The sequence below is a fragment of the Ciconia boyciana genome, chromosome 1, assembly GCF_034638445.1.
Source record: "Ciconia boyciana chromosome 1, ASM3463844v1, whole genome shotgun sequence".
NCBI classification, from domain to species: domain Eukaryota; kingdom Metazoa; phylum Chordata; class Aves; order Ciconiiformes; family Ciconiidae; genus Ciconia; species Ciconia boyciana.
In genome coordinates, this window is record NC_132934.1 from 76,342,944 (window position 1) to 76,370,917 (window position 27,974).

Here is a 27,974-nt window from a genome sequence, read left to right on the forward strand (position 1 = left end):
GAGTGCAAGCTATCGTAAGGAAGTTTTAAAAAGTGGATGATGGTGACAAAACGTCTTGGTGAGAAGCTATGAAAACACAGTAGAGGAAGCAACATGACTAGGGAAGACGTTTTTTTCAGGTTTTTTTTCACCTCTAGTTTCTTTTTCTTTTCCTTTTTTGAACAATATATCTTAATCTTGCTCTATGGATGTAGCACAAGAGTTATGTGTGCAGAAAGTGTCTGAAATCACTCTGTTTCTAGTTTTCTTTCATACGTTCGGTAATATAAATAACCAAAGAAGATATTGCTTAACCCATAAAACAAAGTGACATCATAATTTATTAATACAGAAGACACAGTTCATTGCTGTTAAATGCCATAAAGAGCTGGAAATAGAGTAGTTTCTCAGAAGGCATTGCCAATACGTCAAAGGAAAGATTTCCTTGATGCTATCTCAGCATGCGCAAGATCCTCTCCGAGTACTTCAACATTTTGGTTATTCCCCCCTGAACCACTCTGCAGCATTCAAAGGCAGCTTTGCTGGTGATTTCCCCAACATCTGATGTCTTCTTCTCGCCTGCCCCGCTCCTCCCAATGCTTTGCTCCTGTCATTTGCTTGACTTGACTCCTCTATGGGAAGGAAAATAAAAAAATACATGGCCAAATGGTGGGGACAGAGCTGGCTGGCCCGTTTATGCTGCTCCCGTTGATGTTGGTGGGGTGGCAGCACAAGCCCACGTGTCCCCACGGCATCCCTGTGACGGAGGAGGGGTTTCAGTGCTCCCCTGGCCCTGATGCAGCTCCTGGCTCGTAGGAGGGCCATACATCAGGTTGTACGCACTCAGGCCCCAGGCCAGCAAAGCATTTAAGCACCTGCTTACCCCTAAGCTTCTGAGTAATTCCTCTGGTGTGAGCTAAGCACAGGCATCACGGCAGCCTCCCGCTTCCCACGGTCTTGCCTTGCGAGGACGCGTGTATGGCGGCCTGGCTGAATGCCCCGGTGCGGGACTGCTCACCATCCACCTCTTCTTGCTCCCTCCTGTTCACAGCCCTAGTATTCACTGTCTATCTCTGCAGACCCCAGTCTTGCTGGCACCTCTGTGGGCGAGCCCCTGGGGAGCCCCACCAGCGACCGAGAGGCCCTGCCAGGGCTCCCAGCAGTGCATTCAGCTGCAGAAAAATTTTAGAGTATTCCAGGAAAAAAACCCAACGCTTCTCTTGGTGTGCTGTCCCCAAGCACCAACGTGAGCCAACGTATGGACAAAGTGCGGTGACCACATGTTCACAATAAGACATCCCTCTCTCTTTTAGGTAACATAAACAATCTTCCTGGTATGGCTACCTTGCAGCCCTGGAAACTCGCTCAGCAGTTGTTCGGCTCCATGCGCTACCAGTACCTGCACAGAAGCACCAGTCCTCATCACTGGTCCCTGTCTGCCTCATCATAAAACGTGCCTAGCTGTGCTTTTGCAACTTTTGGGAAGAGACAGGGTTCCTTTTGGCTCCCCAGGATATTAATTTGAATTTTTATTTGTGCTAATTTCATACTTTCCATACACATAATCAACTCCCTCCCACGGAAATGCACCTATTTCATCTGATTCAGCCGGTGTATGAAACGTGCCCGTTGTGTGCATGGTGTTGCGTGGGTTCACCGAGTTATGCTCTGTGTGCCAGTAATCCCCAGGGGAGCCGTGGCGTGATGAGCTCCTACCTGCCTGCTCAGTGTGCACGCAGACACAGGCGCTTGATCGCTCCCGGCTCCCTGGGGAGACAGATTTCCCTCCTCTTCATCAGCTGGCAATGCAGACTTTCTGCATGCTATTTGCCTGTCCAGCTCCTCCACAAACGGGCACACACGTGTGTGCTCACACCTATGTAGCTGTGGCAGCACGCATGCTCAGCCGTGTGTGCGCAGCCAGCCCCCGTGCAGAGCCGGCGCCTGCATGTTGGCAGTTCGCTACCCCCCTTGAATCCCCCTCTTCTCTGGGCTATATGTGGCATTTCGAAGCTCTGACAATCTGCTCCAAATGTTTTCCATATTTGTTCAGCCTCCTTGATTCAAATACCAGGAACAACTCAGCCAGCACAAAGCGAAGCTTTGGGGGGCAAAAAAACTCACACCCCCATCAGCGCACGCACACACACACGCACGTGAAAACCTAAAGTTCATCGGCATGGGAAAGGAGGAGGAGAAGAAACCCCAGCACAGCACGTCCCTGAATAACCAGAGCCAGACAGGGAAGGCGCCCGAAGGGGAGAAAAGCACCGACTCGAGCAAGATGCAGGAGTCCGCGATGAAGAAGAAGAAGAAGAAGCAGAAGAAAACCAAGGGGGATCCCAAAACTGGCCAGGAGGAGGAATCCCACACTTGTTGTGGCTGCCGTTTCCCGCTGCTGTTTGCTTTGTTGCAGCTGGCATTAGGCATCTCTGTAACAGTGCTGGGCTTCCTTATGGCAGGCATCAGTTCTTCTCTGCTAGTCAGAGACACTCCATATTGGGCTGGGATAATTGTAAGCATAAAGTCTGTTTCTCCATAAAGTGCCTTTGCCAACATTAATGCAAGCTGCATGACGCTCCACTTTAGACTAACCAACTGCATGCACAACACCATTTGAGTTATGCTAACTATAAATATTCCTGGGATTAAATGTCTGGGTATACTTTCCCAAGGAAACTGCTCCTGCAGAATAACATGATCTTTCATCTTCTTCCCTGAAATACCCAACAGACCTTAAATAAAATACAGGGTTGCTGTTCACTAGATGTATGTATTAGCTTGTGCTTTGCAGTGAACTCCTGCCTGGTGATGCTGAAAAAAATGTTGATTACTTACACTCCCTTCCCTCTTTCCCCACCAAACCATAACAATCAGGTTCTAGGAGTGAGAGCATAACTCTCAACTTTTAGCCAGGCGTTGGTAATAGCGAGAGGAGAGAAATGGCTGTCTTTTGAGCTTCCTCGCTGTGCTGTGTTGAACAACCGCCGCGATTTAACCCCTTTCCTGCCCGCTGCTCCCCGAGTTCTCCCCCAGCAGAGGGAGAGACTGCAGGTGGCCGTGGGGAGGGGGACGGCACTGGTGGATGGGTAATGTGGCAGGGAAAGGGAGCCCGTCCCAGGGCCCGCCGGCGGCTCCCACCAAGTCACGCGCCGTTTCGAGTGACACGCCGGCCTCGCCGCACGGGCTGGCGGGGATGGGGTAAAGGGCAGGGTCCTGCTGGGTGTCAACAGGAGGCACCGCCGATGGGGAAGCCCGGGCTGGTCCCCAGCGCAGGCCACCCCTGCAGAGGTGGGGAGGAGGTGTGGGGGGTCTCGGTGCCGTGCGCGGTGTGGCCCCACTTGGCCATGTGCTCGGGGATGTGCGGTTTGCCTGTGGAGAGACAGGGTCGGCGATTATGGGACTGGGATGTGCCATAGATGTAATTTAGTATGCGGGTTTTTTCCCTAGGCAGCAGGCTTCAGGAAAATATATGTGGATGTGTTAGCACTGTTTTGGGTGTTGTTAGACTGTAAGAACTCCCAGCAAATAAATAAAACAGCTATGGGAGCATCTCCCATAAATGTAATTCCTTGCCAGTCAGAGGATTATCCGAACACCTGAACTGTTTGGGGTTTGCTGTATTAATCCTGCTGGGTGACCCTCCAAAGAGTGGAAGGAGCAGGGCCTGAGCTCCCAAAGGAAGAGCTTGTCTTACTCATCTCGCCCTTCTTGTTTCTCTTCCGACTGAAGAGGTATCTAAGAGTTTAGTGATGTTTCGTGGGGTGAGAGCCTGCCCTTGCTCAGGAGGAGAACTTCCTCCTGGGGTTTTTGCTGTTACAAGCCTGGGGGGAGTACGGATGATAAAATAGCAGCATGTGACATTTTCATTCCTCTTGTTTATTTTGGGGATTCTGGAGGTCAGATTATGTCTTTTCCAGACAGCACTAGTAGTATCCCAGGTCTGAAATAGTTTTTCACTAGAAAAAGCTGGGGAAAGAGTGAGCTGGACTGAACTAGCGTACGGCCAGGGATATGAGAAAAGCCATGGAAGCAGCCCCTGGCCCATGTGAATGTCATCAGTGTCCAAACAGCATCCATCTGAGACATCCACATATGCCTGATCTCCCCTGGGGAGGCCCGAAACCCCACCAAAGTCACTACTTTCTGAAAGCAGAGCTCTAACCCCCCTCGTTTTTGGCAGCAGCCACTGGCAGTAGTGACATTCGGATGCCCACGCGAGGCAAAGCTCAGTCGCTTTCAGAGTCCCCCCTGCTGAAAAATGGGCAAAACTCGCCGTGTGCGTACCTGAGCTAATCCCCAACTCAAAGCAAAACTCACCTCTTGGCCGTGGTGGTCGTGTTTAGCACTCGCCAGCCACCCAGGATAACCTCTGGGGAAACACATCTCCTGGGACCGTGCTGGCTCTGGGGGTCAGGGCTTTGTTTAGCTTCATGTTACAGGGTATTGGGAAGACCAGTGCACCCTGTGGGCTGCAGGTAGGGACGCGTGGGGAGGGGTTACTGCACCCACGGTTTGAGTCCGATGGTGACCCTCACCTTAGGCACTCTGGTGCCGTGTTGAGCCACCCGCACGTTCAAGTGCAGTTTGATTCCTCCCTGGCTCAAAATGGCTTTTGGTGCCCGCCTGGTTGCCCTCAGGGTGATGGCGGAGACCGTGTGCTGGGGGCACACGGACAGGCAGGCTCCTGGGGAACAGCACTGCTCCCCTGCACCCTCAGCCCAGAGCAGAAGAGAAAGAGGTGTCTGACACCAGCAGAGAGGGTGGTAAAAGGGAAACCAGTGCTAGAAAGGAGAGGTGGAGGTGGTGGTGCAGCCCCAGTGCCTCCCAGCAAGAGAGCACCTGTGGAGCACTGGCCATGGCCGATGCACCACGGGAGTAATGCAAAGCATATATCTGAGGGGCAAAATGCAGGAGGTACAACATGATGCTGCATTTACTTTGTTGTTGTGCTGTGATATCTCCATGGAGGTACTTGGTACCCACTGGAACATCGGACGGAGATGGCCAGGAGCTGCTGAGCTGGAGTTTCTGGGTGTGCAGGTCACAGGGTGCTGCTGGTGAGCTGTGGCAGGGAGCGTGCTGAGGACTGGCCTCCAAAGAGCTGGGGGGGAAACTGGTCCATGAAGGAGGGCCCTTGGCTAGGACATCCTACGTGTGGCTGGATGTCCTATGGGCTGGCTCTTTGGCTGCTGTGGGAGGCTGCATGGAGAGCATATAGGTAGGGGATGGATGACCCACGTGCTGCTTGAGAACAAACCTTGTGGCAGAAAGTGACTTCCCGAAACTCATTTATTGGCACAGAAATGAGCAACGGAACAGAAAGATGTAGTGTAAAATACCAGAGCATATTTGTTTTAGTAGCATCCCACTCAAGTGCTCTTTTTAAAGGACCTGATTAGTATTCAGAATCAAGAACTTAAAAAATCTATTATTGAGACCTTTTTAGCAACATTAGAGATAATGGGCAAAGCTCATTCCTAGTGTTACTCCTTTGGAATTGCACCAGGGTTGGATTTGACCCCACGGCTGTTAATGCAGGAGGACAGCAAAATGAAGGAAAATTGCTAATGTGTTAAACAGACCCTGATTGATTGAAAGATCTTTTTTTCTTGTTAGTGGCAAAATGGTGACACCATTCCTTGCTGAAAATCAAGTGCTTTAGTGCGTTACCATGAATGAAAAGGAATTTATTTAGAGAAACAGCTAGAGTAAAATGCTACTGAAGAAAACCATGCAAGGCAGTCCAAATCAAACCGCTTCAAAACCTGACCGCCTGGGTTTGTGAGGATAATGCAGGCCAGGGATTTGGTTCACCATCCTGTGGAATAAACATGGCCAGCAATGTGCTGACAGGGAGCAGAGGAGGCCCCCGACACCTAAGGGGTCCCCCCCAGGGGTGCCTGGCACCAGCCCTTCCCTCCTGCAGCTCCTGCAGAAGGAAATGATACAGCTTGCATTGCATCAGAAGCATTTCACCGTGAAACCTGGTTAAAACCTACTGGTTCGAAATGCATTTCATCCGAAATCCATGGGGCATTAGTCAGAAACCAAAGGAAAGGTTTATGGACAGAAACCACGGAGCCTACGTGATTTACCACTTCCGCCTCAGCTTCAACAACCTATTCCTTGTAAAATGCCTCTGCCGCATTGCTTGGGAGAGGCAAATAAATGCCATTAAAAACAGTGAGGGTGGCATTTTTTTCACCTACCTGTAGCCATTTACAGCGAAGGTGTCCAGGTCTGAAGCAGTTGCCCGGCTCTTCCGTGAGGCCTGTCTTGAGCACCCAAAACTGCAGGCGGGACCACCCTGGCAGGCTCTTTCTTCTTGCTGTTTTGCAGGAGCTTGGACAAACTCTTCGCAAATCCACCCGGGAGTGCAGGGCTTTATATTTTTCTGTTTCTTGCCACTGACTTGCTGCGTAGCCTTGGGCAAGTTACTTAACCTTGCTAAGACTTTGTTATTTCCCGTGTAAAGTGGGGTTAATAATGGCTATCCGTCACCCCTTGCTTTGAGATCCTTGGATGAAAAGTGTTGCAGAAGCAGTAGATATTAATGGTATCCTTTTCATTCTTTTTCATTAGCTTGTGGCCTTTTGACACCCAGAAGAAGAAACGATGTATTTCTCCTTGAAAAATCTGCTCTTAGATTATTTCCACTGTGATCAAAAATAGAGAGTATCAGAGTTTTCACAGGCAAGCTCCCTTTCAGCCCCATTTTGCAGACTCAGGCAGTTAAGAAGGTTACAGAAATGCTCATCAGAAATTATTATCCAGGGTGTTGTTTATTTCTGTCAGAAAGTTATTTTAAATCCGTATATATGTATGGATGTACATAAAATTGGGATTTTAAAAAACATTTTAAAAAAAATCTGTTTCTCAAGCAGCTCAAGGCAGCAACTGTGGCTCCAGCTGTCATTTATTTAATTGCAAAAATTGTCTCAAAAGATCTGCCACGGGCCAAACCCCCAGCCCAGGAGCTCAGATGCTTCTCCTTGCTCAGGCCCTTTGGGGCCACATCTCCCCAGGTATTTCCCCAGGCCAGAGGGTCCCTGAGCTGTACCCAAGGGGTAGCCATGCCTTGGTGCCTTTTGGCAGCACTGTTCAAGCATTGGCTTCTCTGATGTGGGGCTTTGTGGTGCAGAAGGCAGGCGGACTTTTAACTGAAAAAGCAATTTAATTATTCTTCATTTACCTGGGGTCAGAAATATTTATGTCTCTAAGTTTTCATACCTTTTTTTTAAAGAACCTTTAAAAAAAATTCAGCCAAAACCTTCACAAAAGGAAACAAATCCTTTGCTTCGAGCAGCTCGCAGACAAGGGTAGGTGAGACAAATGAAGACCCCACGATAGCTGGAAAACCCAGCTGTGAGGGACAGTTTGCAGGAGATGAGGGGCAAGAGCGAGCGTGTTGCGTGGCAGCATCAGGAAACGGTGCAAGAAAACCCATCCATATGACGGGGCTGGCGGAGGAGTTTGACTGGTTTTCATGCTTCAAAGATCTTTCGATGCTTAGTACAATGTGGGTAGCAAGCAGCCAGGACTATCTCCGGACGCCGCATATCCCTATCAGATGCTGATAATTGAGATGTTTGTTTAATTGATGTACTTCTGCATGAGAGTCTGACTCTGACAGTGGGTCCTGCCACTGACTCGGCATGTGCCTGTGGGCTGGGGAACCTGAGTGCCAAAATCAATAGTGCTGCCTGTAACAGGCAGTGCTGACCCAGCCTCTGCCTCTTTAGCTTGTCAGAGTCTGTGCTGCTTTGGGGCTGGAATGGCAGGAAGACGGTGTGACAAGCTCCCCGCACCCAGCACCCTCTTTGGCTTGTACAGCTCTCGGCAAAGTCGCTCCGGCATCCCCAATTCCCAGGGAAGCAGCAGGGCCCCTAAAATTAAGCTGGACTTTTGAAATGGTAGAAGATGGCAACAGGGAGAGGCCAGGGGTTGGGATTTTCATCCTGAAAATGGGTACAACGGTGGTGGTGTGTATAACTGTTAAGGAGAAGCTTTGAGAGCATTGTTGTGAGATGCACGCTGAAAGGATGAAGCATTGTATACAGGTGTCTGGGGAAAAAAGGACAGTGCCGTGCTATATAGCGATATAAATTAGAAACTGGGGTTAAGTGTGTCCTGATGATTAGCTGGGGTTGGCTAGACCCGTGCTCCTCTGGACCAGAAGGGATTTGCTGCATCTGTTCCTATAATGTAGATGGTCTCCCGGGCTCAGTGTAATGAAGCAATTCAAGGGCCACATTGTCTCTGACAGTTTCCCCACAGATGAGGCTCTGTAGATATTTCCACCAAGAGCCTTTCTGCACATGGTTTCTCACATGATAAAACACGGCAAACCTGTACAGGTAAGCCCCATCAGCCTCCTTGCCTTTCTCTTTCCGGATCCCCCCACCTGCTGGATGTAATGTTTTTCCACGAGGCCGGACGTTCCAGCTGCACAGTGGTGGCCCTACCAAACATCAGAGAACCCCTTTATGCGTGAGGCAACCTTTTTATCTTCCTAGAGAGGGTCAATAATTGGGAAGCATCCCCAGCTAGAGCAAGAGGCAACCGATCCCCTTCCATATTGATATGGGGGATGACTGACTATTTAAAAACCCCTGAATGTGTTCTCTTTTAAAGCCTGAAAGGAGAGAGACACTTTCTTGTTAGCCCTGGCCCCTTGCTGGGTTTTTTTGTTGTTGCTTTTGACACCTTTTCCTGCAGCAATTGTGGAGGTGGCTTTCAGTCAGGCTTTACCTCCTATACAGCCTTGCTGGGTTTTTAACTTTTACTTGTTATTAGGGAAACCGATTTCAATTTTTAATAAAAGGTGACACTTAAAAACTGGTGCCATCAAAGCAGCTAATGGAAATTATAGTCATGCCGGCATCCATTTTTTATACAAGCTAGCTTCAATTAGCCATGGGCAAACATCAAAAGGTTTGAGGGAGGACTGCCTTCAAGAAGAGCCTCCAAGTTTAGGTATTTAATTGAACCTTCTCCAAAGTACGTGAAACTCTGGATGGTGTGCAACAAGGTACGCTGTGTGAGATATGCTATGGTGAGGTTTCCAGTGCTTGTTTATAGCCATATACGTATGTAGCACCACAGCTGTATTCTTCAGAGCCCTCTGCCATTAAATCTCATCATTTTTTAAGAGTTAAATATGCATTGATGCCTGATTAGCTGAAAGCCATACTTTTATTTTGATTAGGTATAGAGAGGAAAACTTTGATGGGAAAAAATGATGAAATGTTTTCAAAGAATGGTTTGAGAAGGTAGCTGCACACCAGAGGTCTGTATGATACCTGGCCAAGTGCTGATCGAATCCTGGACACCTCTGTGTTTTAGCCTCCTGCTCCTCCCTCCTTCCCCCTACAGCCTCCGTGGGAAGGAGGGAGGAAATCAGAGTTCCTGGCTGGATTATGTTTGTGCAAAAAGCCTACATAAGATTTGGAGAGGGAGATTGTTCAAACAGGTTTCCTCAGCCTTGGTAACCTTATGACTATAGAGATGATGGCTTTCCACAACTTCATAGTCATGGACGCATCTCAAACGGCGAGTCACGTTCATGTAGCACTCTTACCCATGCTACACTTCTCACGTTGCAAATCACTGCTGACTCTGGGAACTTTTAATTTTTTTGTTTGGTTCCCTCAGGATTTTGATCGCCCGGCACCGTGTTTCTGACTTAAGAGCAGTAATGGACTGCTGCTGCAGCTCCTGGCTTCATAAGTGATGGTAGCCTTGGCAGTGCTTTGCCGAGGGAATTAAAGCTCACCACAGCGCAAGTGACCATTTTCACTGCTGAGCAACTGACCTAAACAGCAAAGATCTTTGCAGAAAAATATGGTTTCATTTGATTATGAATGTTCTTGCAGGGTTTTGATTACTTTACAGAATTTAAAAGAAAGATGTGTATCTGTCATGGTGTGTTATTGCATGGTTTGAAGGGACCTGTAGTAAAGACATCGTCATTTTATCCTGTAAGTGGGGCAGGGATGGTCAGTTATCATGGGGTTTTATGGCTGTTAAGAGAATGATTTCCTAGATGATGATGGCCTTTGCCTGCAACTACAATATACATGTTTATCATTATTATTACAGCTATTATTTCTGGAAGTAATTTATAAGCAACTAGACTGTCCTTAAATCTAATGAGAAATCTATACGAAAAAACCCCCATTCAGGTGCAATACCTCTGTGTGGCAGACTGGCTTCTTTTACATGTGGTAGTGAGACCTAGGCTGACCCGAGGCTTATGAAAGCTAGCAGTGAAAGCTGCCTGTAGCACCCACTTTCGTTGCCATTTCCTCAAGCCTCATAAAGTGAATGAACATCAGTGTCGATGTCTGCAACAGCCTGTGCAGATGTCTGGCATCAGAGACAATCCTGGTTCATAATGGCAAAGCCAATGGGAACATTTTCTTTCTTGCATCAAAGTCTGTGTCCAGTGGGATTGTTAAATTCGGTGGATAACATGGCTTCTCCGAAGGTGTGGAAGGGAGCTAAGCCTTGCCACATCTGATAAGGCAGGTGAGCCGTCAAGCCAAGTATCGCCTCTGAGGGTAAGCCAGAGACTTCAGAGATAGTTACAAGAGATAATTTCTTTACCTTTGTCCCTACAAACAGAAAGATCCATAGTGTCTTGAAGTGAGCAACCATGAAATAACTTGTCCATAATGGAAAGTTCTTCCTAATTCTGTTAATAGCAGTTTTTCCCCTGAAGTTTGAGAGTTTACATTCTTATCAAAAAGGAAGAGTCCACCTGTGGGTCTCAGCAATGCTGTGTGGCATTACACTGCCTATTTTTGAGAGGTATGGTCCTCCAACGTGTTTGCTTTCTGCCCCTAAAGGTTAGCAGGACGTTAGCAGGAGGTTCTTGCTAATAAGCCCCCATATAAAGAGCAGATGAGCTATATTTTGTCGTTGTGAGTGTTTGCAGCATTTGTCTTGTGGTGTGGCGTAGACCCAAGATGTTCCTTTGAACCAGGTTTTTGCCTCCTTCTTTCATGTCTTGGTAGATGTTTCCAACTCTCCTACTTTACCAGTCTCATGTGCCAGGGTTTCCAAAATGCTCTGGGTAGGAAGTGCTTTGCTGGAGAAAACCACCTATTCTATAGCAACACTCAGGCTAAAATAGCAGCAATAACAAAAGAAAAACCAGTTTCACAAATATACAAGGGAGAGATGCAGACAGATTAGAGCAATCTGTGGTTTTGAAATCTGTCAAAATAAAGTAAACCACATTAATATGTCAGTGTGCAAAGATAATGAATGCAAACCACAGTGGAAATTTGTGCCCTACGTGTTCAGATTTCCCCCAATTCCGTACATGACATAACCGTCTTCATCACTACATCACTACCACGGGGTGTCCTTGTGCCGCTCGTACACCTTGTGCTTAGTCCTGGCAGGAGCAGACGCAAGTGAGCCGCAGGGAGGTGAGGGATTTTGGGTACACAAAGCTTGAGATCAATCTTCTTCTTTCCTGCTTGAGTTCTGGTTTTAAGATGATCAAGATCTGTAAAGGCATGCTCCTTGCAAGTGCTGAATGTGCGTTGCAGTATGGTTGCAGTCTCACTGTTGAACCATCCATTTTGCAGCAGCGTGTGAGGTTCCAAGCTGCAAGGAACACCCAGTTGTGCCAGGTTGTGCGTGCGTGCCGGGAGACTTGGTTTGCCAAAGTCCTGAAGAACCAAGGACTGCATGCTAGATCTCCGTGGGTGCAGGGACCCTCCCAGGCACATCAGCTGGGACCCGCTCCTAAATGCGCTTGGGATCAGGTCCCGTTCCTGCTGAAATCTACAGGATCTTAATTAAGTTCTCACGACAACAGGCTCTAGCCCTCTTTGGGGTGGGGGCAACCCGGAAAAAGTCTTCTCCTATTTTGATTGTGGTTTAAAAAAATGAATTCTTAAGTCACTTTTCAGCCCCGAGATGTTCCTGCCCAATGGAAGGAACATCTACTGCTTCCTGCTAAAAAGAAATAGTACTGAAACTTTTCTAGAGCATAAACTTTTAAGTTTTTCAGCCAGCTCTAGTAAAGAGCTGTTTTCCCTGGATTGTGAACTGGGGGATTTCACAGGGTATGCCTTAACCAAAATTAAATCTGTACCCTTCCTAAATACATCTGTATCACATTCGGGTCTTTTTCTAGACAGTACTTTTCTAAATTTAAATTCTTTCCTTGGATAACCTTTCACGTCACTACCTATTCAGCAAAGGGTGTGTTAGTCCATCTGGAAAATTTTGAAATATAGGATCTTGAAATATACTTGAGTTGAAATTTACTCAGCATAGAAATGCATGTTTCTAGATTTCCAGATAACAGTTACAAGAGCTGATCTAATTAACTGCTATTCTGCAGCTCTTATAGAATCTATTTTATTTGTATAACAAATGCATATTGATTGGTGGCAAGCAAGTGCTAAAGCAAGTTCAGTTGCATTTTATGTTGTGTGCTTAGTCAATAAGGCATAGGAAACGTATGCTTCACGCTGGGATATTGCAATGGCTATTGAAACACTAGGACACAGGATTACCTAATGCTACTTAGCAATCAGCATCAACAGCATCCATAACGTGCCTGCTGTAATGCAGCTGTCTTAGTCACTTAGCAGGTCCTAACGAATATTTACCAGAGGTTTTTTATAGTTATTCTATTACATTTCACAGGTATAAGTCAAAACTGATCTATTAATAATGCATAAAATAGAAGCGTAAAGCTGTTTTCTGTATAAATGTTCTGCACTTCAGTTTGCTCCAATGAGTGAATTTACCTTTAAAGAACTGACATGTAAAACATATATGGGTCATAATTCTCAGCAACATTCTTTTTTACCGTCATTTACAAAAATCCACATTTCTGGTTTTAAAAAATGTTGGTATATTGTTATAAAAGAAATATTTAAGCCTTCTGAAATATCCTGGCCAAGACTTGCCAGCATCCCGACCCAGTGTAATCTTTTATAAATACCTCTCTACAAATGTGCCTCTTCAAGTATCCCTGGCTATATTATTTAAATCCCAGAGGAACTTTAGAAAGCGCATGCAGGGATGGAAATCCTTTTAAATGATAGTTTTTTGTATGGGAAGCTTTCTAAAGAGGGAGGTCTGATCCTGCTGCATTGAAAGCTGGCAGGGGTTTTCCAGAAGTTGTAAAAGGCACTTGATGGTAGAGAGAAAATTCCACCACTGGTATCTGACTCTGCCCTCAGAAATGAATGCAGCTCTGTCGGCTTTCTGTGGGAAAAAGGGAACGGGAATGGGAGAGCGGGCACAGTCCCATGATGTCTCACGGGGGTAACCTGGAGGCAAATCTGGCCCTCGGTTCGTGCAAGTGTAAATGCCCACTAGTGTAGCTGAAGCAAAGCAAATTTGATCTATTGCTCAGAACAAGATCCTTCAGCACCAGATCCTGAAAATACTTAGGTCTCGCTTTGAGGTGAGCAGCCCCTTTGATTTCACATGAATTTGGGGATGTAATGTTAAGCGAGTGTATTTAAGCATTTTTTTTTTAGTTCTTGCTGCAAGTTTATTCCTTCAGCCACTACTGCCACTGGGGGAGTTTATCATTTGGATATTACTAGAGATATGATCTCCTTAAGATTTAAGTTTTATGGGCATGTTAATTGAATTAAAAGATTAATATACAGTGCAAGGGACCAAGGACACAGGCGATAAATCCTGAGAAATAAAACATGGTTGAGTCACATAGAAGCACTATAGGGCAAAAAAAACCCCAGCACTGAAGGACCTTTGACAAGAAAGGTTGTTTTTTCCCCCGACAACCCTGTCAGCTATGGCTGTCAACAATAAAAAGAAGAAAACAAATAAATTGGAGGCCTTGTGTAAGTCATAGGACCAGAATATAAATACACATGACATGGAAAAGAGTAAATAATACTGACGCTTTCTTTAGAAATGTTCTCAGGCAATACTTCCTATTCATGTCCTACTGAAATGACATGAAATAAAACTTTATGAGAAAAAGTGTTATTAATCACACAGGTTCTTGAGGGACACGACTATCTGTGTGTGGAGAGGCACTCTTCCTTTACAGGGCTGCTGTCTAGTGCCTTACACCAACAATGCAGGTATAAAGAAAAATTTGGTGTTTTATCCATCAGATCATAAAAGAAATGTGTTTAACCGTTGCCGCCTAAAAGGACAGTTATGCATTTTTCACTGCAGGTCAAGCAGTTCCCTGTGGAGCTGGAAATCTGGATGTGAATAGCACTGCGGTAGCATGCAGCGAGCAGGCGGGGATGGGGCAGAGAAGGAGCCCCGCACTCCTGCAGGCATCTCCATGGCATAGTCCCACCCCTGAGCAAAGGCAATTCGCACTGGGGTCTGGCCCCAGAGGGCAAATCCCACTGCTCTGGGAAAGTAGAAAGCCTCCAATTAATGAGAAGTCTTCAAAACCCCAGAAGTAAAATGAAGGGGGGAAAAAAAATATAGGTTCTCGCTGTTGTCACTGGGAATTTAATGGCTATCATTTATAATCAAGATGCTCCTAGCAAGGAGGCCAAAGCTCGCTCCCGGCCCTGTGTGAAGATAAGCCTTAGCACCTTTGAAAGCATGCTGGCTCATCTCAGCCAAGGTCCCCACTAAGGCTCATCACACCTGAGCCTTTCTTAAAGGTGTGATATGAAGTGGCATTTCAAAGCACGTGCATGCCATCGACTCACCTGTTTGTCCAAGGCAACCCAAACACGCACGGATTCCTCCAAGAGTATCTCCAGCTGCCACCAACGCCCTCTCCCTCTGCGGGCGCAGTCAGGACTCCTCGTGTGCCCTGATCTGGCCCCGGCAGCCTGCGGCGGCACAGGGAACCCTCACTGGGTTCCTCTTGCCCAGGCGTGGGGGAAGCTGCCAGAAAGCAGCAGTCTGGTTGCAGAGCTGCAGATCCTGTGTCCTCCAGTGAAGTCTGCTCACTGGTCCTCCAAAAATGTGGGAGAGGAAGGCGCTTGACTGTAGTGCTTAGCACCATGGGGGGCCCAGATTACTCTACTTTAAAAAGGAAATCTTATTTATTGGGCTACCTCCTCAGAGCAGGAGCTTCCCTCCTTACGTGGCTGGAAAATGCCTACCAGTGAGTATCTGCTCCTGCAAATAAATCTCAATCTTCAGAATTAATAATAAAGACAGCTAAATGAATAATAAAGTGCATAAATACTTTTCCATTACTGTTAACCATCAGCAATTACTGCCACAGGGCTAAAAGGCAGTCTCCGATTGCAGGGGAGATGTCTTCTTTGGTAAGGTGTCCACTCCAGGAGAGGTTGAAAGCCTCTGCTCTAAAGCGTGCTGCTTCTTATCCAGCAGCAGCTATAGTTACTGATTTACAACCTGTACTGGTGACATAAAAACCCTGTCAGCATCCAGTGGTACGTAGGATGGTGCTTTTGGGGCTTGCAAGCCCAAAGCCCAACTTCATAAGCCTTCTGCTCCTTTTTGATAGTTAGCTACATGGACAAAGACTCGAAACACATCCTGGAGGCTATTCCTGGGCTGTGTCTTTGTAGGTCTGATTCAAAAAGTCCCTCTGAGTAAGTTTTTTGTGCCTCGGTGTCTGTAAAGTGAAGGTTAAAGCTCTTCTCTCCTCACAAGTGCATTCACACGTGTGAGGCTCTTACATGCATGGCTGTAGCCCCTACTCAAACAACTTGACTTGTACGCTGCTCCTTGACTTATGGTGCTGCTAACACAGAAAGGTGGTTTGGCTTGAAAAAATGTTGTATTTGTGGGGTTTTTTTTAAATTTGACACATTTTAAATCTCTTCTTTTGCAGGTCTGTGTGGTATCCTTAGTGGGATTTGTTATGCTTTGTATTTCGTACCAACCTGATGAGAAGACGTGTGTGCAGTTCACAGTAAAGGTACCTTGACTTTTTTTAAATTTCTTTTTCTTCTCATGTCGTTAAATATAATCAGAAAAGTTGATACTGGGGATATTTTTAAGACCACATGAAAAGAAGTGAAAATGCACCTGAAATGCAAGAATGGTTTTCTGGTATTTTCCAGGCAACTAAGGAAGAAACTGTAGCCTATAAAGGGGAAACTCTAATAACAAATATTTCAAATCAGAGCAAGATACCTTTTTATTTCCCATGTTTTAAGCATATCAAAGAGATTCAGATCAACAAAGCTGGAATAATTTGGGAAGTGTTCACTGAAAGATTGGGGGTTACTGATTAAGTAGAGATGTTCATAGGGAGCTGGGTAAGAAGTAGGGTGGCATAAAATGGATCCACTTAAATCAAGTTTTAATTTTTAATGTGATCTAAGAAGCATCTCAGCATCTTCCCAGCAGTTTTGCTTCTCGCCATGAAATAAGAAACTGCATGGGCACAGGCAAATTAAAAAGCGTGGCTGGAAATCTCTGCTTGCCCATGTCCATGGCTGGGGAGAGAGAGGCTGTACCTGAGCACCAGCAGCCATGTCTCAGCGCATGGTACCTTATGTCAGGGTCAGGCATTAGTGAACATGGGAAAGCGTTAGCAAACCATGGGGACAAGCGTTCTTCCATGAAGCAAATTCCCATCTGAGCATCGCAAGAGAGGCGCAGAAACCATGCACCATGCCCTGCCTTGGTCCCCAAAATTGTGCTTTGTTGACACTGGTCAGCAACTTAGAAAAGAAAGGCTGAGAATGCTTGTTCCAGGTGGGATGTTTTTAACACCATTTTTCTGGGCTGTTTTTCCTTATTATTGTAATTTTCAGGGCTCTTAATATTTTGCAGACACATAATAACCAAGAAAAACACCAATGCAACCAACACAAAATAACAGTGATTATTAACTGAGAAAGGCAGAAGGCAACCAAACGCAAGGAGCGGCTTTTTGAAACCTGGCATTCATCCTCCCTTAGAAATTAGACCCCGGTGTGTCTTTTGTGCCTCTGTCAAGCTTCTCCCGTACTTACATAAAGAAAGGGAGAAGAAGAACAATTGTTTCTGCCCTTTGATTGCCTTTACATTCTTACCCCGTCACCTTTACACCCGCCAGTAAGCCTTACGGCTGCCCAGGGAGCTGCTGGGCTGGGCGTGAGCTGCCACGCCAGGCTTTTTATTGCTTGCCCTGCAGCATTAAATTGAACTTGGCATCCAAGCAGGAAGGGAGTCATCCCTCGCAGTGGGAACGGCATGTCGGGCTGGGCAGCTCAGATGTCTCTGCCACCGTTAGCAACACCACCCACCCTGGCAGTGAGGAATGTGAGCCATTGCTCCTGCAAGAAAATAAATGTTTTTAAAGTGCTCTGCAGGTGATGTAAAATGGGTTATTCCTCATCACCTGGCAGAATTAAAGTCTCCCTTGAAAGACTTCTGGTTCAGTCAGTAGCTGAGGATGCAAAATTACAATCATGAGACAAAGCTGAGCAGCTTGGGTTGTTCTCTCCTCCTCAGGGGCCTGATGCTTCGGCCAGCGCTACAGTTGGGTTCAGCCCTATCTTCCCCAATTGTCCTCCCAGGGACTTGCTCCCCAGCCCAGGCCCTGTCCCCATGCTGGTGGCTGGTGCCCACCATCATCCTACAAGATGCTGAGCATCATCCTACAAGAAAATCTTGGCCAGGCTTCCCTGGAGTGCAGTAAGCACCCCAGGATCCCTTGCATAGCCCAAGGGTCACATTGGGAGGAGAACCACACACACACAGGCCCGGGGGATTTTAGTCAACCCCTGAGGTGACCCTATGACCACTGCGAGTGACTCCCTCGAGGTGGGAAACGGGAGGAGACCCGTGCAGTCTTCTCTGCCTTCCTCCCTCTCGACAGCTGCTTCTTTCATTTCACACTTGCGTGAGCCCTGGATCCTGTTAAAGAAGGAGGTGTTAGAAGTGCTTTCGGCAGAAGTCCCTTCCTGAGACCACTGTGGGTATTCACAGCACCCTGTGCGTCCGTGAAAAAGGGAGACCACCACCCAAAGGGAGGGAGGCTTTGCTCTTTAGGGGGACAACTGTGAGTCCCAGGTTGAATTTCTGCCCCTGCCCCGTCTCTGCATCTGCAGGAAGCATGCTCTGCAGTACGGCAAAGCAGCAAGCCCAGCTGTTACATGTGTATTTAAAAGGGGAGATCCTCTGCCTTGGCAAAAAAAAAAAAAAAAAAGACCACATCATAGAAAAATTTGGAGATGTCCTGTGGACTTCCTGGGCTATCTGCTAATATTTGCCAGGTCACTCACTGTGGTTCCCATCATGGCATCTCCCACGGTAGCGTGACGCCCTCTACTCCTGCCCACCCAGCCCCAGCAGCCCACGCCGTGACACACACCGCAGTTCCTGTTCCCTGCACGGGCTCCTGCCTGAGCCACCACTGCCTTCAGAAGGGGTCCCCTGGATCTACGTCTGCAAACCCTTCTGGTTTCACCTCTGATAACTATGAGAAGCCTTTTCCATGAGGAACTCGATCCATCTTAGGTTATTTATTTTCTTTTTGGCACAGAGCAAAACTGTTGCCAGTAAATATTGCTAAAATGTGTCTTCCTCATATGAGGAACCCAAAGGAGGATGAGCTGCCATGCTCTGACCTCATCGTATGCTGTCTCTCCCCGCTTCCCTTTTCTCCTTCTATTTAAACAGCAATCGCAGTGCCTATCTCTCTGAGGCTGTTAAAAAACAGTTTTCCAGTGGCAAGTTCTGGTTCCTGGGCAGAGCTCACTACACGGTTGTATTTTCGATGCTGAAGTTGCCTCCAGGTCTGGCATGTGATTAATCTGCTGATGGGATCTCAGCACTCACTGTCTTGTGCTCCCTCACTGGCAATATTTGCATTTGCCTCACCTTTGGTATTTGGAAATGTGTTCATTTTCAGCGTCTCGCAGAGACATTCCTCTGCAAACATCTTGTGAGAATAATAAGCTCTTTGGAAATTGCCCTATGTCCCCATGCATCTCTGCTCGCCTCTGAGCATTGCTGTAAGAGCTGCCCGTGTATTTGGTGCATTTAGAAGGGATTCTGAGATTTCCTTCCCTTTAGATACACAACAGGCAAATTCTTGCTTACTGTACCTGTAGTGTAGTAGTTTAGGCTGTGGATTTCATGCTATTTTGTACTGACTTTGGATAGAAATTGGCAGCTAAATAAAATACCTGCTAGGGAGAATCAGGCACACCGTGTAGTCTTTGCTTAATGTCTCATTTATTAGGGAGGCCTGATTCTGTCTCCTGCTGGTCTGAATCCAGGGACTTCCAGCCAGTCTGCTAGGGCTTCTGCATCGCAGAGCAACTTTGGTCTGTCAGAGAAGAGGAATGGTCATCAATGCTTGTCTATTTTCCATTTTCCCCATCAAACACACTTGCACCATCTTTTAAAGTATTGCCACAGGCCTACGAATTACCACATCTTTGTTTGGAGGAGGTCTATCAGTCAGTAGCACTCCCTTCTATGTGCTTTATATGAGGAGGTGTCCCCATTTTCCAACTTCACCTCTCCCATGGACCTTTACCTTGAAAGCTGCAGGGGAAAGTAATTGCATTTAATAAGAGCCACCCTCATTTTGAAGCTGCCCTTGGTTTAAGGCTGCAGGGGAAGTAATTAAATTTAATAGTAGCCAAGTCTTGGAAACGAAGATCTTGCTGTAAGAATTCGGTGATATGGGGGAGAAAAAATATATAGTGCTTTAAGATCTGCAATAAGCCCAAATATTTTTTTTTCACGCTGGCAACTGAATAGGAAGATTGATTCGCGCTGTAGATATAAGACAAATACACCAGGAGTGTGAATTTTATCAAGACATACATACTTGGAGTTTCAAGGTCATAAAAAATGCTTTTATATTGATAGTTTGCTTGTGGTATTGAGGTTAAGAGAGAGAGAGAAAGAGAGAAGCTGCTGTTTAAAATAACAGATTCCCAACCATGCCATGTGTCTGACAGATAAGACGCCAAGGAAAATAAATGTTTTTACAGTGCTGAACAGAACCAAAAATGCTATTTTGGCTAAACACAGAATATGATTTTAATATACATTCACACATATTTTGTATGCAGCACAGCAACTGCCAGTTCCAGCTATCAAAGGCAAGGGAAGTCCATATGCTCTGCTATCCAAAGGTCTCAGGTGCAACCCAGAGTGACAAAGGCTCTGAATCGCTGCTGGTTTCCATGCGTTTGTGGGGGTGGCCTCTGCATAGCTACCCGTGATAAAAGCCACCCTATTTTAAAGCTGCCACTGGTGTAAGGAGTAGGGGAGTGACAAAACAGACCCTTGTCCTTCTCATGCCGTAGCAGGGGCAGTGCTGGGAAACGAAAGGCGCTTGCTGCTCTTTCATGCCTTTGAAAGACTTCTCCACCTTTATGGGGCAAGTTTTGGAAGGGGATTGATAACTGCCTGATTTGCAAGTATAAATCAGATTTGTTTGGGCATGCAAACCAAGAGCTGGGAATAACACATGAGCAAAGTTTCAAAATCACCTACTTCTCAGCACAGCCTGAGATAATATGTCAGCCCAAGCCTCAGTCTGCTCAGCTCTGCTTCAAGGCAACTGCACTAATTTACCTCAGCTGATGACTGTAAGTCTAGCCAGTGCAGGTACAACAGTAGAGGAAGAAGCTCCCTCCTTCTCTAGAAAGCTTCTGGCTGTATAGAGACACAGGTTTCTTGGTGCTCTCATCAGGTCTCAAAATTGCAAGGCAATACTCATGTAAAATATGCAAGGCAGAATTACTAGTTTTTGAGATGACCTGCTGCACTTGGCATCACCCGGGAGTTATAGCTGTCTTGCAATTTTCGAAGCACGCAATGTCCAGGTAGTCCATTGAATGCATGCATTCCCTGTGAAGTACATGTGCATGCATTCGTTCTGTGTTCCTCATTCTCTGTGTAGCTGGAAAAAGAGTGTTTTTTTCTTTTTTTTCCTTTTTTTTTCTTTCTTTCTTTCAGCTGATGTATTTTCTCCTGAGTGCCCTGGCTCTGGTTGCCTGTGTCTTGGCAGTGGCTTTTGCTGCACACCATTATTTGCAGATGACAAAATTTACCTGCAATACCATCCTCGAGTCCTGCCAGTGCAAACTGGACACTGCAGACCCCCTCGGTAGGACCTTCGTCTACCAGGACGCAGCTGACTGTGGCAGCCTTACCAGCACACTCAACCTGTACTTACTTCTGCAGATGGTTCTCAATCTGATTGCAGCCCTGGTGTGTCTGCTGGCATGCTTCGTGATGTGGAAACACAGATATCAGGTCTTCTACGTGGGCGTTCGGTTCTACCCTTTAACTGCTAGTGAAGGCCAGCAACAGAAAGTATAGGGTCTGAGCTGGCGGGGGGTTGTAGCCAGGGAACGGAAAATGTCAGCATACTGACACCATAGACACCACGGATGGATGAGTGTTTATAAGGTTTTTGACAGGGAAAAACATTCACACAGTTTTAATGAATATATTTTTCAATCATTTTAAGAGCATTGCATATGGCTGCTCTTGCAAAAGGTCCCTTGTGAGACTATCTAGAGGTCACAAAGTCCTAAAGATGCAGCTGTACAAATACCCACCAAAGAGGATCTTTAATAGCCATAGACAAAATGAGAGCTTAAAAAATCATTGGGAACTCATCTGCAGGGCTACAGCAGTTAAGAAATAGGGTCCACTTCCCTCGCTGGTAGATATCTGTTCTTGCCTTCAGAGAAGCTATACTGATTTCTACCAGATAAGGATCTGGTCCAAACTGCTTAATTATAATTATGCTGATCATGCTTAGGGAATATATTGTCTCTCAGATGCTCTGGGTATAATCCACACTAACCTGACGGGGATTTACCATGCAGAAAAGTAATGAGGGAGGTCAAGACCTCTTCAAATGCAGGCTGAGACCAACAGCAAAGTGAATATATTGACGGCTGCCATATAAAATCTACATAAGACTTTTCAGAGTGACTAATGATATAGGTTACCTAATCCAATTGCTAATAAACAACAATATGAGTGGGTTGACTAATGGTGATTTGGTGGGCCCTGCTTGAGACCCCAGACAGATTTCTGAAGTACGAATGCTCAGCACTTTGTAAGAAAAGATCAATTTAAGAAACCTCGAGTTGCACTCCTAAAGTGGAGGACCCTAAATCACTAGTCACGTTGCAAACTATGTTGACATTGCTGTAATTGCAGGCTCCCAAACCCGGCATCTAGCCAGTTCCACCAATTATACTCCAAGCACAAAAGGCCAAATCATTTTTGGTGTATCTCCTCTGAAGACAATCAGCTTTACACACCAGCAGTGGAGTTGGGCCAACAGCCCTGAAAGATGTATCCCTGCAACAATGAATGTTTTTAAAATGGGGTGGAGGGAGGGAAGCAAGAAGAGACTGCCAGTCTCCCAGTGTCATAGTTTATAATAATGAGGGCAAGAGAATAACAATTTCTTAATAAGCAGCATAGAATAACAAACCACATCCAAACAGTGCTTTTTCACCCTGAAAGTGTGTCTCTAGAAGTGCTTCATGTCTTATTAGCCTTATATCAAGCCTTAAACTGACACAAGTTATGTCGGTTTGCCCCTCGAGCTGTCATTTCCACTTACACAGCATGGACTTCTAAATGTAGGAGCAATTCTGAACCGGCAGCATTTTGCACTGCCTGCTGATAGCTGTGCAAGGGCAAGGCAGCTGGTGCTCACGCCCTCTCTTGACTAGGGATTTCCAGATCCTCATCAGAGCAAGGGTGTTTCTGCGGTGGGGTGGAGCAATCACATGCCAGAAAAACTGTGCCACAATCATTAGCAAGGAGGAAGCACATACCATTTCAAAGAAGCAAAAACTTTCTTCTTCTGCAGCAAAAATATCCACCAGGGAGTCAAAAACCCAGTCTGGCAAAAGCTAGTTGTCTAAGTAGCTCTAATCCTACCCAAAAACTGTCTTCCATGTGGTGATCACATGCCAGCCCAGGGCTAGACCAGCATACCTCCGGGGTCAGAAGATCACAACATAGTTAAGTCTCCCGTGGCCCACCTAGAGCACTGCTCAGTGTATGTGCTCGAGTTTTTGTCATGGAAAGTGCTTCTAGAGTAGATGTAGCGTCACCAAGGTGCTCTCTGCCAAGCTGCAAAGTGAGGAACTTCAGAAAACGAAGGTTTTTGAGACCAGCTTCCAAATGGCCTTTTTTATCCACCTAAAAATAACACTCTAGTAAGCGTGGCTGCGGGGCACATTTGCAAGGGTGCCTGTTCGCTTGCCCACGTGTTGTCATCCATCCAAAGTCCTAAGCCCGGCTCCCAGGCATGCTCAGAGCAAGCCGAGACAGCACTGGAGTGTGCAGGCACGTCGGCGATGCAAGACCAGGCTGCCGGCATCGGCGGGGCCGTCCGTGCAGTGGTGGGAACCAGCCCATCTCCCCTGACTCCAGCGGAGCACGCTGCAAGCAGCGCTCACGGACCTGTGCCAGGGCCAGCCTCCCATATGGGGTGGATCCATAGGAGTGCCTCTCACTTGCTGCTTGTACTCAGATGTTGGTTTGTCCCCCCATCCCTCGCACGACTCCAGCTGTGCTTTCCGTGGAAACGTAGGGCAGAGGATATACCTGCCTCCCACCTACACGACCTTTGCTGTGCCTGCTCTTCCCTCCGGCCAAAAATGTGGGCTCTCCTCTCTGCAAAGAAGATAACAAGAAGCGGGAAAGGGATCGAGGGGAGGCTGAACGACAGCTGAGCTTTGGGTCTTCCTCCCGCCCTCGCCACCAGGCGCTGCGCCCCGACAGCTAGAGAAGCAAGAGGAAGGCTCTGCTGGCAGAGCAGGGCATGCTTCCCACCCTGCCCTTTCCCAAATGTCCTTGTTGTTCAGAAGATAACTTGGATTGCAGCGCTCTCGCTCAGGCTGTGCTGCGTGCAGGCTGGCAGCGGCGAGCTGTTGTGGGAGACGGCTGGCTGGCCCCGGCCAAGCGGCATTTCCACCAGAGCCGGGCTTTTGTCTCCTTAATCCTTTGACCTCCGTCTCACCCACATGTTTTTACTCCCTGTCTCCCATCACCTCCCAGGCGCTGGGCTCCCAGAGGCCAGCCCCCATTAGATGGGGCTGGGCTCACGTTGCCTGGCCTCTGCCTACTCACCCCTGGGCTTCCATTTTCTGGGACTCCTCTAGAGCATGAAAGAGGCGGTGGTGACGATCACAGCGTGGCTGCCGATGCCTTCAGCGCAGGACGGGGAAGAGAAGGGAGATCTGGATAAGAGAGCCTGCTCCGCTTAGCAAGCTGCGCACCTCCGTAGCAGCGCACCCTCCGCTTCGAGCCACCGCCGCAGAGTTCGGTTCACTAATCAGCGCGTTGCAGCTTAACCCTTTGCTCTGGAAGAAAGCAATATTCGTCATATATTCTGTTGGTGTTTTAGCGCTTAATGAATAAATATGGGGCATTTTGATCTAGCAAAGACTAACTTCTGTATTTCCTCTTTATATATCTCAAGAGCATAAAATCAAAACAGGAGAGATGGGGAAATGGACACGGCAGCATTTGGAACTGGTTTCCCCCGGGTATGGTTTTACAACATGTATTTTGCTCACATCAAGAATTTTGGAAAGTACTAATTAAAGGATTTTCACCTACCACAGCATATTCAGACAGCTCCCAGCCTTTTCCCGGTGTTAGAGTCCACATGGACTTCACCAGGAGAAAGAGTGGGACTAAAAGGCTCAGAAAGGACAGAGGTGCTGAATAAAAAACCTTTTTTTTTTTAAGTCCTGGAAATTTATTCTCTGGGTGAATTCTGCAGAAAGGGGTAGGATTAAACCGCTGTGGACACACAGAATTTGCAAAGGCCTCGATGTAATTTACTCTCACAAACCCAGGTGAGATTCTCATTTGCACCCTGGCCACTTTACACTGTTTTCCCAGTGTAAAGGGGTTGTAAAGACGGCATCAATCATTTTTACACCTACTTTATGGCCATTTTACACAGCTAAAAGGGCCCTTTGTGTAAATGAGAACTCAAGCCCTAGAGAATTTAATAGAGAGGAGATCCTTTCTATAGACTGCGCTAGACCCTCTAATAGGGTCTATTACTGGGATATAACTCTTCACTGGATTTTATAGCTTGGCTTAAAGATCATCAGTCTCGATTAAATTAAGTTCTGCAAAACTTTTCCAAAGGCCATAACTCCCCGGTGACATGCCTGCTCCTCCACCCCGAGCACATGCAGACAGCGACGGTGTTGCATGGATAACTGCTTGTTTTTTTAAAAGGAGAAGCAGCAGCTACCACTTTCCTCTGGCTCTGAGGCCTTTTGATGTTGTGCTATGCAAATACTGGAGTGACAATAACGGCAACGAAAAGGGAACCGAGACGTGGCCTTACACAGAGCCAAAATGTCACATTCTCAACCCCACCAGGCACCGAGGTAGCAGCCGCTCCTGAGGGGGGGCTGCACTTAGCACCCCTCTCCCTCCCCTGCTGCCGCTGGAAGGACAGGGGACAGTGGGCGAAGAGGAAGCGCCGCCGGGTCCCGTGCCAGGGCTGCCACCAGCCCACTCCTCCTGCCACCGCCTTCACGTGACGGCCATCTGCGCCTCGCCGGCCCGGCCGGCTCTGCGTGGGCACCACTTGGAGCTTTGCCTAAAAAACAGCTCTGCGCAAGAGCACTGGAAACTGTAATCAACTCACAGGACTATTTTTTTTTTACTTTTTTTTTTTTCACGCCACTAGCCAGTGCAATATTTGCTTTGGGGGCCTTTCGAAACAGAAAGCACGCTGCTAGCGTGTGAGAGAAGCCGCAGTTCAGGTCCTCTATATTTAGAAAGCCAGGATGTCATACCTCCCCTTGAAATTTTCATAGTCCCCTGCACCCCACCCACCCACACACGTACACATGCTTGCGTCTGGAAAATGTTTTTCGGTCTTAGCAAAGGGTGTTGGCTTAGGGGGATTCAAGGGACGTGCAGAGGAACAACAGCAGTGCAGTCCCAAGCACGAAGCTCGAAGCCTCCTTAAGGCACCGTGCGGCACGGCAGGCAGCGGGGACCCACCACTCCCAGCCGGGCTCGGGCGGCTGAAGTCGAGGATCTCTCCCCTTGTCGGCCTGTAACATAAATCCCAAGGCAGGGCCAAGTTTTTCTGAGACGTATGGAAGCCCTCTGCCTTATCATGTCAGGCAGCGCTGTACCTTCAGCCATCATCTTCCTGAGCTCATTTTTAGGTGGCTGCGCACAGGCTGTAGCACCTGTAGCAAGGGCTCCAAGAAGGTGGATTTTGGTGCTAGCTTGTCTCAGGTCTCTGCAGTTCCCGCCCCAGGGATTTTTGCTTTCTGCTCCGCTGCTGCCTCATATAATCACGAATCAGTAGCATTTATCCTCTGCTAAATTGGCTCTGTAGTCAAATATTATAAATTATGATAGCATCTACGAAGACCAGGGTACATTTTTCTTTGGGTTTTGGTACCTGATTTCCATGCCTTTGTCCAAGCAAACAGTTGAAAGACTCATCTAAACTTCAAACTTGCTGGGGGGGGCTGGGGATTTCTTTTTTCTTTTTATTTAAGAAGATACGGGCAATGCATATTTCACGTAACCATAATGCTTTCCCACTCCACAAAGCCATCTTCGCATTAGAGCGTAGGCATTAAGGCCCGCGTACAGTAACTGACTGCAGAGAGAGCGTGGAGCTGAGACCCACCAAAGCTCACAAATGACTCCCTGCTTCACCCGGGTGCACCCAGGTATTCCTGCCTGGCACGGGCGTCTGAGAGCCAGCTGCCGAACACAAGCGGGAGCCCAGCCTGAGCCAGGAGAATAATCTGCGGAGGGTGGTTTGAATACACATCTCTCCCTCAGTCAGATGTATTATGAATGACAAGCACTGGGCTGACCTCAAGTTACGGGAGATACAGAGAGTGGCACCGATTAAGGCAGCCCTCGGTGTTAAGAGCTGTGATTGTCCTGGAAATGAGATATGTGAGCAAGGCAGGTTTTTAACCCTATTTATTTCACTCTCTGTGGCCATGTAAAGAGAACCCTGTTTTTAAATGGCCCAAAGCTGACTGAAGAGGGATTTCTTCTTACTTCAGTGTGGGATTTCTCTTTCACCAAAACTGTGATGAGAGGAAGCCTTTGCCTGATCTGTCCTCCACCGGGCTGGCTAGGAGCATTGCTGCTGGAGCCAGAGCCGCATGCATGCAGAGGGGTGTGGAAGCCACCCTCGTGTCTTTTTTTGTGACATTTTCTTCCAGCCCCACAGCTGCCAGTGCTGGCACAGGGAGGGGAGGGACAGCCAGTGGCCCAGATCCGTAATGTGCCTGATAAATGGGGATAGCAAGCCCTGCAGCTATCCCCATTTATACTGACTATACTGGGATTTGGTGGGATAGTTTAGGGAACAATTGTGATGAAAATAATAGAAAACAGACATTTACACTTTCCCTTCCACCTTGCGAATCCAAGCAGACGAGCAGCACACAAGGGGAACCAAGGGGAGCTGACGGAAAAGCGAAAGCCTCCCGTCCCGTTTCACTGCCCAAGCCTGCCAACACGCTGAGAAACAGTGAAACAGTACAGAAAAGAAACCACCATAAATCGGGCACTCTAAACGCTTTGGGTTTTCATGATCCAAGGTGGTGTTAGGTCAGGAACGTGAAAAAAAGTATACTTGTATGGGCTCCTCCTGGTCCGAGTCTCCCAAACACCAGAGCACTGCATCAGATGGGGACCCAGCCAGCCAGGCTTTTTGCTGATAGACTTTGCTGTTGCCACAGGAATTAAATTTTGTAACCTAACTGGGCTGGGGGGTGGGGAAGGGCAGTTTACGGGCTGTACTCATATATCCATATATATTCTGTTAAGGCTACTGTTTTCAGATTCAGCATTTTTTCTTGCGTACAAAAGGAAATGCTAGGATCTTGGCTTGCAAAAGTCTGCCCTTCTGCATTAACAGGAGTTGCATCTCCACTTTATTTCTAATAAAACTTTTCTCACTCACTCCACCCAGGTTTCAGTGTTTCTCTTGCTTTTCCATTTTCCAAAGTGGCAGGACGTTTCCTTGCACATCCTCCACCAGCCCTGAAAAAGGCACCGGGTCTGCGGGCTGCGTG

The 27,974-nt window shown here is 47.2% G+C and overlaps 1 protein-coding gene across 1 annotated transcript; it reads left to right on the plus strand.

The window, feature by feature from the left end:
• The first annotated feature begins 1,974 nt into the window (after positions 1-1,974).
• On the plus strand, positions 1,975-27,848 carry SSPN (sarcospan). Its single transcript, XM_072875481.1, has 3 exons — positions 1,975-2,494; positions 15,773-15,859; positions 20,857-27,848. Exons 1-3 carry the CDS (start codon positions 2,159-2,161, stop codon positions 21,220-21,222), a joined length of 789 nt encoding a protein of 262 aa, XP_072731582.1. The 5' UTR covers positions 1,975-2,158; the 3' UTR covers positions 21,223-27,848.
• Positions 27,849-27,974: the final 126 nt, after the last annotated feature.

Coding starts and splice junctions, on each gene's coding strand:
- SSPN (XM_072875481.1), top strand. CDS start 2,159: ATGGGAAAGGAGGAGGAGAAGAAACCCCAGCACAGCACGTCCCTGAAT. Junction 2,495..15,772: donor CATATTGGGCTGGGATAATT/GTAAGCATAAAG, acceptor CTTCTTTTGCAG/GTCTGTGTGGTATCCTTAGT. Junction 15,860..20,856: donor GTGTGCAGTTCACAGTAAAG/GTACCTTGACTT, acceptor TCTTTCTTTCAG/CTGATGTATTTTCTCCTGAG.